Source organism: Phocoena sinus, chromosome 12 (assembly GCF_008692025.1).
Source record: "Phocoena sinus isolate mPhoSin1 chromosome 12, mPhoSin1.pri, whole genome shotgun sequence".
Taxonomy (NCBI): Eukaryota; Metazoa; Chordata; class Mammalia; order Artiodactyla; family Phocoenidae; genus Phocoena; species Phocoena sinus.
The window spans coordinates 1,280,379-1,292,719 of NC_045774.1; the positions used below are offsets into that span (position 1 = coordinate 1,280,379).

The 12,341-nt window shown below is 51.4% G+C and overlaps 1 protein-coding gene across 4 annotated transcripts in view; it reads right to left on the bottom strand.

The window, feature by feature from the left end:
* Nucleotides 1–12,341, bottom strand: part of SMOC2 (SPARC related modular calcium binding 2) — a 155,987-nt gene that overhangs the window by 37,796 nt on the left and 105,850 nt on the right. For all 4 annotated transcript variants that reach the window (XM_032651391.1, XM_032651390.1, XM_032651393.1 and 1 more), the window contains 2 exons: nucleotides 12,151–12,337; nucleotides 5,341–5,423 (listed from right to left, as the gene is read on the bottom strand). In XM_032651391.1, the coding sequence (XP_032507282.1) occupies nucleotides 5,341–5,423; nucleotides 12,151–12,337 (270 nt within the window). The remainder of the gene's footprint in view (nucleotides 1–5,340; nucleotides 5,424–12,150; nucleotides 12,338–12,341) is intronic.

Here is a 12,341-nt window from a genome sequence, read left to right on the forward strand (position 1 = left end):
CCTGGCATCTTATCGACTTTTTTTCTTTTTTTAAAGAAACAGCTAAGTACCAAATAAAGGATTTGTTTCACACATGTTCCCTCGTGTCTGATCAGGCTTTTCCCAGTTCCTTGTGAGTGATTCTCTGTGACATCTTGAGACAGAGCCCGCGTCTCAGGACACACCTGCAGGATACTGCATGTTCCCAAACCCTGGACTCCCCTGGCTTCCCTTGTTCCTGGATTCCTGTCTTATAGATCTTTAGGATGGAGATTACACATGTGCTTTTAACTGAGTTTCTACTTGTAACATCCCGTCCTCAGGGAAACTGGATTTAACGGTCCCTTTCTTTGTCGTGCTTTCTACGAAATGCAGTTTTCTTCTAGAGGATTAGTCATCTTACTCAGGTACAGATTTAGAGTTTAAATTTCATACTTAATCACCAAGCTCGCCAGTCGAAAAATAAAATAACGGAGCTCAGTCCCTGTCCCAAGCACTGCAGAACAGTCCCTTCCACGCCGGAATCCAACCCACACTTGGACACCGAGTGAACCAGCAATGATGTTTAGCTATAAAGTCACCAGACAGCTCTTAAGAGCAAAACGCTGTTTAAAACCCTCTCCTACACACAGCACACCTGTCCTCACCTCCGCGAGGCTTCGTGCTGGGAGACAGGTACCAGGAAGCCTCTCCAAGCTGGGGGTGTGAGGAGCTCACTGCGGGTGCAGAGCACATGGAGGGTCCCCAGCGAGCGTGCTCCCAGCCCAGCTCAAATCATTACTGTCTGTGAAGTCAGTACCTGATGTGACACGGAACCACAGACGCTGACATTTCTAACGGGTGAAATACTGACATCTCCTATTATCTTTGAAAGAGCCTCAAAGGCCCAGGTCACTTTGGAGGAGAGTAAACACCAGTCCCTAAGTGCCATGCAGTCCTTGGCACAGATGCCAGGTTCAGGGTCTAATTACCTCGGGCAACGTAAGGATCATTTTATGCTGCCTCAGGAAATCATAATTAATTCTGAAAACATTTAGAGTTGTGCTAAAATATTGCTTGGAAAATCCGGGTGGCGCTTTGAGGGCTTCTAATGGAATCAAAGACCCTACTGTACCTGCAATCACTTAGGCCCTGAGAAGAGAGATTTTCATGGCTGTTGACTTCAAAAGGCTCTGTGTGGTGGCTTAACTCTCCCTCAGAGGGGCCTTTAGGTTAGGGAGGGGGCTTTGACCGCTGTTGATTGCTGTGAGGTCCACAGGGCTGCCGGAGATGTTATGGGTGGGGCTGTTTAATCAAAATAAATACACGTGGCAGATCTGGGTGCCAGCATGGAGGAGGTCTGTGGGGCAGGGGACAGTTGATGGCTCTGGTTTGGGGGATGAAGCACCACCCTCTTGTTGGTCCTGGGACTACACCACTGACACTCTGAAGCCCCAGAAGGACATCAGAGCTTCCCCCAAAATTGATGGAGCAAAGCAGGGCTAGGAGTAGGGGATGAGGTTTCTCCCTGTGGACTCACCTGCTCTCAGAACTCTTTCTACCTGCCCTCCTATCTTTGGGTTCTTCCTTATCAAATGCCTACAAGTATTTGATTGCATTGCACTGCAGCTGATGACTAACAAAACCAGTGGCTGCTCCATCAGAAGAGACTAAATGAAGCAAACGCCCAGAGAGACTGAAAGCCTGCTGATCCTGCTAAAATCGCACCTCAGAATGACAGTCAGACAAAAAGTGTATTTAAGTGTAAAGACACAAATCATCTGATCGGTACAAGTTAGAGGAGGCCATAAACTCTGAGCCATAAAGCTTACTTATGTTGACTTTACTTGTAATAATCTCTCCCTCATCAATCTTTCCCACCAGCTCCCTCCAGAACCAGTTCCTCTACGGGGATGGGGGACCCAGGTCTGTGGACGGGCTGCTCTCTGGGCGCCAAGTGCAGGCACATCTCCATCCGCCGTGGCCTCTGCCGGCATCTCATCTCTGCAACGGTCACATGTGTGGCCTCCCGTGGCCTTCAGCTGCCACACGTGGGTGTGCAAGGCTCTCCACCAAGGAGACAGAACAGGGTGGGCTCTCCCTCCTTCTCCTGGTCAGAGGGCACCCTGACGTCAGATCAGAACAATGAACTCTGTGTATCAGGTCACCCTCTTCCCACACAGAAATCCCACTCGTCGAAGACTCACGCTCTGTGCCCTTTAAGTCAGGAAAACCACTAGGTAAACCTAAGTCTACCAGTTATCACTCAATACAGAAGAGTCAGAAAGGCTCAGAATAGGAAAAGAAACCCTGCCTGGTGCCCTTAATTTGCAAACTCTTTTCCAGGCGTCCAGGGCCTCCTGTGTGCCCCTTGCTGTGCTAGCTGGTGGGCGTCCCAGGGGTCAGCCCATCTCTCAGGAGAACCACGTAGCACACAGGGTGGAGCTTGTAACTCAACACCTGCAAAGCCGCATCAGGTACCCTGGATGCAGTGGGAGCACACACGGTTGGCGTCAGCCAGGGGTAGCCTCCCCAAGAAGCCGGGTCCTGCAGGGTGCACAGAGGACCGGGGAAGATGCAGAAGGGGGTGATGGGCAAGGTCCTGGCGACGGAGACTCCCCGTAGCCGTGAGGAGCCCTGCAGCTGAGACAAGAGAAGGCGGAAGGGGATGAAGGAAGTGACGGGCAGGCCTGGGAGCAGGGCACGTAGGTTGGTTCAAAAGCCGCTGAGATTAAGAGATGTCAGCGCAAAATGAGGCAGGGCAGGTTTGCAGAGGGAGAAAGTGTGGTCTGATGCCTCGGTATGAGTCGTGTGAGGAAAGTTACAGAAGAAACGAAGAATCTTCGAGAGCCAAAATCATGACCCATTTCTCAGGAAGCGACCCCTCAGGCTGGGACTTGATCTGTCCATGGGGTAAAAGATTAAATGCTTTTTAATGCCTCCGAAGATTAAATGCTCATTTTCCCGCAGTTAGTGTGAGCCGGGGAATCCGCACACTCCCCTACACAGCATGTAGATAAACATCTGGCAATCAACAAAGCCCCTAAAAGGTGAATCGTGTGTGAGGATATTATCAGCCTGGCTTGAAAAATAAAGGACCCTTATTGGCCGAAACTTAGAAAAACTGCTTAAAATGAAAACCATCCCTTTTTAGAAGAAAACGCATTGGCACGTGACTTAACAAGTGTCTGCCTACCCACCACTGTGCTGTGTTATCCTGGAAATTGTTTTCTCCTCTCCATAAGAACAGCCTCGATCCAGGAGTTATTTTAAGACCTACTTGTTTTTCCCTAATAAGGATAATTATCTCCAAAAAAGCAAAATGATTAAGTGGTCATGAATGGTACACTCCCAAACATCTACAATTGCAAAACAAGCTGACCTTTACCGAGCTTGTGGAAGATGGTTTTCGTGCCTGGGGACTTGGGCTTCTCTGAAGGTGGGGGAAGGAAAGGGCACCGTTGTGCTCAGCCTAACTGACCTCCTCTCTGACGGGGTGCGGTTTCTGTAGCTCTGAGGTGTACCTCTTCACACGGTTTTCCCTGAAGTGCTAGATGCTCTTTCTCTAAATGGCCCATCTGACTCCCAGACGAGCCAGGAGTGATGTCACATGGTACTTCTCAATATCCAGGGTCAGCGCTTCCCAGAAGATGAGTGACCACTGCAGCCTTTAAATCCAGAGTCCCAGCCCAGGGTTCCATGTACTGGATTCCACCACGAACGCACATTCCTTCCTAGCCAAGCACACCCACCAAGAGGAGATGGGATGGGTTGTGTTCTGCCTGTCGTAGCATCTCTAACTAGTGAAGAGCAGAGCCTGACCGCACATTCATTAATGACATTCATGTTATATGTGCAAAAACCACATGCATCTCAATTTAGAAGTAATGCAGTTTTGGATTATCAAAAAAAAAAAAAAAAAAATTGAGGGAACAGTGGTTGACTTCACCTTCCAATGCAGGGGGTGCAGGTTCGACCCCTGGTCAGGGAGCTAAGATGCCACATGCCTCGTGGCCAAAAAACCAAAACAGAAAACAGAGGCAATAGTGTAACAAATTCAATAAAGACTTTTAAAATAGTCCACATCAAAAACATCTTAAAAAAAAAATCGAGAGTCTTGGAACCTCAGAGACAAAGAACAGATTGCCTGAAGTTTCTGCGGCACGGCTAAGACTAGCTAAAAGGAGCAAACATTCACTGGGGTCTTGCCATGGACCAAGCATATGCTAAATCCATTCTTTCCTGTTAAGAAAACTATTGTCCACCGGTGTTAAAACCTGACTGCAGAGGCAAGAGATTGTACCAGACAAGGGAGGGAGAGAGCGCCCTTCTGACTGGAGGACACCATTCGGGGAGCTCCAGGATCCAGAAAGCAGCCTGATTCATGAACATAAACCCCACTGACCATGCACACAGAGAGACATCGTGCGATGATCACAATAATGTCAGAGATTCCTCCACCTGCATCGAAAGGAAGGTGTGGAGAGGGGAAACAGCGGAAGACCCACGACAAATGTCTCAGAACAAGCATGGGGCGGCAGAGTGGTTTTGGCAGCATGGCTGTGCTCTGCTCCCCCCGTCCCCAGACCAGGTCCTGCCTTCTCCGCTCCCTCTGTGTCCAGTGCCTTCGTTCCAGGTATGGCTGGAGGGATACGGAGGTGGATGGGTGACCCTCTAGTCTTCTCTACCTCTGCTCACAGCAGAGAAACATCTTTACCTTTCGGACTGTAAAACCCTCTTTATCATTGGCAGTACAAATCATGCAAGGACCACAGAATTTTTCTAAGCAGGAAATTATCCAGACTCTGTGTAAGACCAAGATCCACCACTCGCGCTAGAAGAAAGACGTTAGAGAATGGTTTTCATGGTCTCTGAGGCTGTGGCTACGTGTACACAATCTGGAGGCATTTAAAGGAAAGAAAGAGGATGGAAATGAAGCAAAATAGCCTCCAGCTTGGCTGCATCCCACCGATGCCCGTGAAACTGCCATGATGCAGGAGTCATGTCGCTAACCCTGAGATCTCATCAGATAACTGCAACCCGGCGGGGGTCGGCCGGCGCGGGGCTCACGCCACACGACCAAGTTCAACCTCACATAAATTCCTGGAAGACGCTGGGTCCAGGCGGGGCTCGAGGTTTAACTGTTGGAACCGTCATTTTTGGTGTATCACAAACACTTATGGGCTTTCTGATCAAAGAGAACATCCATAAAACATTTCTGGGAATGTATTTTCAATAATCATAAGGTTAAACTCACTGCCTCTGTTAATTTGAAATCATTCTTTGCAACTAAATTCGCTTGAGATCCTTCCTCATCCTAAATCTGCAAGAAAACTCGAAGTGGCAGCTGGCGCATCCGACCGAACCCGTCGTTCCACTCACCTTGGAGCTGGCGGCCCTTGTACAAATCCCTTGTTTTGGTAGGATGAGCCCTGGCCGAGTTGTCACATTTCGGCTGTTCGTACCTAGGAGGAGGGGAAGGAAAGAGAGAAGAGCCAGTTAGAGACATCGCGATGGGGGCTGCCTTCCACACCCGTGTGTTCACACCGCAGGCTTCCTTGGTCCCCGGGACACACTGGACATCTCTTCCTCGCGTTATAGCGCTCGGGATGTATGACCTTTGGTGACCTTTGTGGCAATTTAGTATATTCTTCACAGTCAGTAGGAAGAAGCAGGACGCCCAGCGCTCTGTTCCTCCATCCAGTTTCTGAAACACAACCTCTAGAGTGGCTGCTGAATGCCCCTGCCTAGGACGGGATTTTGATACGGTTCAGGGTGGGGGGAGGGGCGGAGGAGGGGAAATGCGAGCACAATCCGTACGTGAGGGCAGGGTCACAGTCCCCGGGAAAGAGTGCAAAGTCTCAGAGAGGGCCTCCGAATTCTAGACTGCTATGTTACTCAAAGGCCAACGAATTCAAAATCTAACTCCCGAAGCTACAAAAGGTTGTCTCAGGGTTCAAAGAATAAAGAGTATGTTCTGAGGGGCTTCCCTGGTGGCGCAGTGGTTGAGAGTCCGCCTGCTGATGCGGGGGACACGGGTTCATGCCCCGGTCCGGGAAGATCCCACATGCCGCGGAGCGGCTGGGCCCGTGAGCCATGGCCGCTGAGCCTGCGCGTCCAGAGCCTGTGCTCCGCAACGGGAGCGGCCACAGCAGTGAGAGGCCCGCATACCGCAAAATAAAATAAAATAAAAAGAGTATGTTCTGGGCCCACGGAGTCAACAGGAACAGGGTGGCCCTTGGTATCTGAGCAGGCGGGACCCGGGGTGCCTGCCGGCTACTTCACTTCGGGCAACGGGCACTTCGCAGTAATTCTGGATGGATCTGCCGGCTGGGCTCTAGATCCAGGCCCAGGTGGACAGCTCGCCCAGCGGAGCCTCCTTCAAGGCTCTTTATAAAGCCCCTTGGGTGGGATACGTGGAGAGACTCCCAGCACCCGCCCCTCTGGTGGGAGACTCAGGGAGATGCACATCCCCTGGGGGGAAGCGCCCAGTCTTATGGGGACGTCGGCAATTCAGTAGCGGGCCTGGCGGCTGTGAGAACCTGCCCTTAGGGCTCTTAATGCAGTCTCAGGGGTCAGGAAGGATTCTTGGAAAATGTGAACGACAGTCAGAGCCGGTCGGGGGTGGGCGCAGGCGGGACGGTCAGGTCCGCCGGCTGCTGATTCTCTGGATATGAACAAAGTCCCCTTGAGGCCTCACCCTCTCTCGCTGCCCGTTTCCCCTTTTCACTCTCTCAGAAAGAGATACGAGATCATGTTTACTTCATAGGGATCATTTCTGATTCTTATTTTTCATTATTTCTTGTTTTCCCACCCTAGAAAATAAAAGAATGAAATTTCTCGCTGAAGGGATCCTTTCTCGGCATCCCTTCCTGGCGCCCGGAGAGCCGGGGCCGGTCTTGGAGGGTCGGGTCCAGCGCGGTTGAAACACAGCCAGGGCACCACGAGCTCCTCCAGCCACTCACATCCTGAATAGCCTCTTTGATACCAGAAAACTTAACACCCCACTCACACAAACTTAATATGCCTTTTTGAAATGTTGTTTTTGAAATTAAAGAGTCCCTGACACACTCCGGCTAACAGTTAAGCTATCACGTTTTCGCCGAAAGCCATTGACTCACATCCTTTGGAAATGCAATGGGGTTCAGTGCCGATGGCATTGGAACCACGGTCACAGGAATGAACGGGGGCAAAGGGACCTCTTACCCACCTGGTGTCTCCTCTCCCACCTGGGACTGAGACAGGTAGGTAAGGAGCCAGAAATTCCCTAGGGGAACATTCGGGAGAGAAGCCAGGTAACGGAGAGATGGCTAAGAGCTCGTCGCTACTCACGCTTGTTAAATCTGGGGAAACGGAGCACGTGCTCAGGACTGAAAACTCCTCGTTTCAGACTCTAGATCAGCGTCCGTGGGGCTGGGGAGGTTGGAAGTGGTACCCACGCTACAGCTGACACCTTCACAGCCAGCAACCAGTGAAATGTGAGCTGTGAAAGGACAAGCAAAGTCCCAGCTCCTAACCAAGCAGGTACAACTAGGGATGGGGCTCCCGGGGAGGCCGAATGGCCCAGCCACCCCTGGGATGTTTGATCTGTGAGAACGTCAGCCACCGGCCGTTCTGTCATGTTAAGAAGTTGGACCGCTAGTATGAACTCTGTGTACAGCCTGTCAAAGGCGTGGAGTCAACGCCGGTACCCCCATGTGGTGATAAGAAACCACAAAACTGCCAACCCCATCCTGAGTCTTCGAAGCCGCCTGGAAATTAAAATTAACCTTACTGCGTGATCATCCTGGTTTTGCTCCATATCTGGGCTGTAGATGTCTCAAGAATCCCAGCACTGATGTTGATATAAAGATGTACGTTTAAACGGCAGCATTCTGCTCCTTGTAAAGAACACTGGGACTTGCGGACATGACAATCTCAAGAAATAGAATCAGTGCCTTCGAAGATAAAGCCATTTAAATGGTGCTGACATCTGTCAGCATCCTTTCTAATAGTGTTTATTTTCACTTATTTGTATAAGATAAAAAAGCACATCTCTTAATCGTCTGGTTGCCCATCAGATACCAGGCTCTCTGCCAGGGAGAAATTCGATTTCATGCTCACACGGCCAGCAAGCCGCGTGGGCTCCACAGGCTGGGGACGGGGTCCTCGTGCCAGGCCAGAGCAGCCTGCAGCCTGGTGGCGGGTGGACAAACCCTCATTGGCCAACAAGAAAGTGAAAGAGAAGTCCCTCCGTTCTGGGCGCTAATGTAGTAGCTGGCGGTCAGCCTGATCCACGCTTAACCCGATAGCTCACGCCAGCTCTCCCCTCTATTAATCAGCGACCTGCCCCCCTCCTCCCAGGTCCTGCTCCACCACGCGTAGCCTGGGCTCCGGCCTGCAGGGGCTCTGAACGCCTTGGCCAAGATGTCAGTTTTGACTCAAAAAGGCAGGGAGACCAGCAGATGCGTCAGCACGCGGTCCAACTCATGTTTCTACCTGACGACCAGCCCACCTAGAAATTCTGCCCCGTGGCTGCTCTCTGCCTCTGTGCGTTTATCGTCCTTGGCACAAGCCTGTAACAAAACGTGTGCTTTGTAATTACCCTTCCTGATGACACAGGAAAGGAGGACTAGCTTACAATGAGAATGCGTTTGATATTTATGTCATCTCACTGTTTTTGGGTTTTTAAATTATTCTTCCCCATCAGAAAATATAGAGAATGATTCGGGCGGGGGGAACTTGAACTGTCTACCCAAACATAAATCAAAACTATAAAGTATCTCCCTGGAATGGCTTATTTCAGAAAAATTGCAAGAAAATAGCATTTATGCACCAGAAAGTATGTAAACAATAATGCAGAAGACTTTCTGTGACATTGCTACTCAATCACAGCAGAAGCAGGGGTAAGTGAGGGCTGGTGACGCTGGCCAGCATCTCATAAGATATGCCTTAAACTTGACGATTTTGACTGATTTCCCAGTATCCATGTAGAAATCTGTTTAAACCAGTTCCATTTCTCTTGCCAGTGATGGGTTTAGCTATAGTCATATGATCCAATTACGGCCAATAATCCATGACTTAAGTCGGCTAGGGGACTTTTAGGAAAGGTTGTTTGGTTCCTAAGAAAGAGAGAGATGGGCTGTGTGTCCTCTGAGCGTGTGGTGTCTGAATGAGATGGCCGGATCCCTGAAGCCATCTTGTGACCATGAGGGGAGTCTGTCCAAGGGCAAAGGCAACACATGAGGATGTCAGAGGAAAGACTTGGGAGACCCTATGTCCTCAGTGACATCACCAAGTCACAGCATCCACTGAAAGGGAACTCCTTCCATCTCTGCACCCCTTCCTTAGATTACATAGTCCCTCCCTGTTTATGCCTATTTGTCAGGTTTATCACTAACAGAAGTGAAGAGTTTCCTAATCGATACATCCTCCCTTTTGACCAAAACGTAACTAGATTCTAGCTCTGGGACCTACGCTGTCGGGGGGCCACATTTACCCCCCCCGTCTAGACTGCCCCCCGCAGATATCATCGGCTTGCTCCCCAGATCCTTCTGGGCCTGAATCCGACCTCAGCATTTTGGGAGCCCCCGGCCATCCCGCTGAAGCTGCCCCTCCGTTCCCTATTTCCCGTGTGTCGTCCTCCAGTGCAGCTATCACAAGCCGGCACATGACCTCATGTTCAGCTTTTCTGCTTCTGCGGTTTGGTCTGTGTCCCTTTTCCCCCATGGAACATAAGCTCCATGGAGGCACAGGGTTCTGTCCGCTTTGTTCCCTGAATACCCCCAGCCCCTAGAGCGGCGCCTGCAACATTGAGGGATTTCAAACGTTTAGTGAATAAAAAGTGAACCTCTGGGTGACAGGGAGGGGACTGTTTCTCGGAGCTTTAAGGGATCGTATTGCTTCTGTGCTAGACTCTGTCACACGTAGAACCTGCTCTGCGTGGCCTCGGGGGCCCAGGGGGTGGCCCCGTCCATGCCTGGGTGCTGAATGATGGGGCCCAGGGCCCTCCCTGACAGGCGGTAGCCTGGTCGGAGGGTGACATTCTGGCCAGTTAGAGTGAGGGGAGGCCCACCGAGGGTCCATGGGGAAGGCCTTTCTTGCTGTCAGCAAAGCCACATTATGCTGTCACGGCCGTGTGATGCTTCTAGAAGTCAGGACAGGAATCAGGCCAGAGCGTGCTTGCGTACTGAAGATGCAGAGCAGAGGGAACAATAGCGGCTCATGAAAATCACGTCCTTTAACCGCGGAAATAATCGGAGCCTCTGTCCCCGAGAGCGTTGGGTGCGGTCACGTTTAAGACTGGTGGGCCGTAAGGACAGCTCAGCCTCGATGGACGGAGCCCTGTGGGAAACGTGTGGGTTCTGACACCCCCCTCGCTACTAGCCTCAGTTCTGATGGTGTCGGGGTCATGACAGTCAGCATCGGAGAGGATGAACAGAGGAATGAACGAATGAGAGAAAAGTACAGCTCGAGTAGGAGGGGGTCTCCTCCCCTGGGTCTAATTTAAGTCTGTTTCTTGAAACTCAAAGAAGACAGAGTCCCTCCCTCCTATACAAAAAATAGGGAAAATGAGAACTTGGTACTCTGTTCCAAAGAAGTCTGGACAGAATGAAATCAGGACGGACAGGAGGGAGGAGGGCTTCTTGTGTTTCTCGTCTGACTGTAAGATAAAAATGTTTATAGGTTCTACAGGGACAGTGCGATAAAGCTGATCTCAGCATCTGAGCCAGTCTGCGGAGGCCTGGCTCTGACAGCGTGAGGACTTTTGCTGGCCGGAGCTATGAGATCGTTCTGAGTGCCCCTGCAGCTGGGCCTGGGGTCCACAAGCCTGAGTTTGAAGTAATGGAAATGTCATTTCCCAAGAAAGGTTTCTTAGAAAGGATCACTCCCTACATACAGATGCGTTCAGGAACGAGCAGAGCAATTTCTCACACAAAATCCTGGGAAGATTTATGTTCTCTTTATGTTTGAAACAATCTCCTACGACCACCCGCAGAGGGAACCTCAGTCTCTGGCCTGGACACCCCATCGAGGTCCAGGGTGGCCGGGGCCTGGGGTTCCCATCCCCAAGGAGCCTGGTATCCCAAATGAGCCAGATGGGGCTCCAGGTGTGGCTGGACTTTCTCATGAGGAAAAGTCAACTGGTTACCTGTCCTTCCAGCTCCCGGAATCTACATGGGTGCGTTTCCCCTTCTACATGCACCACGGTCACCCTTGAGAAATTGGGGGAAGTACCTTAGGAGGCACCAAGGTCCTCAGGCCTCAGTGCTGCAGAGGGAACCAGGGCGTAAACTGGATCACACGTGAGAGGTCATAGTGTCCTTTACCTGTAAACTACTTTTATACCAATCTATGAAAAACCAAAGGTCAATTCATATGACCAAGAGCCACAAAAACATCCTTTTACTTGTTCACACTATTTCCAGGAACAAATATCAGGTCTTCTCCCGGTGCTATTATAAAATGACTTGCTTTGGGCTTCCCTGGTGGCGCAGTGGTTGAGAGTCCGCCTGCCGATGCAGGGGACGCGGGTTCGTGCCCCGGTCCGGGAGGTTCCCACATGCCGCGGAGCGGCTGGGCCCGTGAGCCATGGCCGCTGAGCCTGCGCGTCCGGAGCCTGTGCTCCGCAACGGGAGAGGCCACAGCAGTGAGAGGCCTGCGTACGCCAAAAAAAAAAAAAAAAAATGACTTTCTTTGCTCAGACTCACACAAAACATGAAAGAATGGGTCGGTTTGTATTTCAGACCCTGAGTAACTACTGTTGCCCCTGACCTCAGTACTCTCTTTCTTTTTCAGTGGCAATCTCAGGAGACAGGTATCTCTGGACTACAGAGAGCTGTCCTGGGCAATCGGCTCCTGTGAAATGCGAGGTCCCCTTCACCAACACCGGGGACAAAAGAAGCTGAGGTGATAGATGATACATTCTAGGTGCCCACCCCAGCCTGGATACCAGAGCCATTTTTCAAACTTCCAGCCTGCGTGAATACAGATAGGAGCAAAACTGCCTAAAAAGTCTGTCTTCACCACCCTCGTGCCATCGCTGGCATCGCCAGCTCCTGGTGACGTCAGGGAGATGGGCTCCCACCGGCACAGGCATTAACGGCATACTGAGAAGTGGGGTGACGTCCGGGGCACGGGCATCGCATCTGCGGCAGGTGGGAACCATGGGGGCTCTGCATTCCGGGGTCTCCCGGCCCCACGGAGACTTACCTGGTGGACGTGCCCGGGATGGGGCGGCCGGTGTCCACCAGGACGCACCAGCAGTAGCCCGTGGAGGGGTGGCACTGCACCGGCTTGTAGAGGCCGCCGTGGGCGCACTCGGGGATGACCACGTTGTCGTTCTTGGGCTGTCTGGCCTCCTCCAGGGCCGACTGCTGCTCCTGGTCACACGAGGACACTGC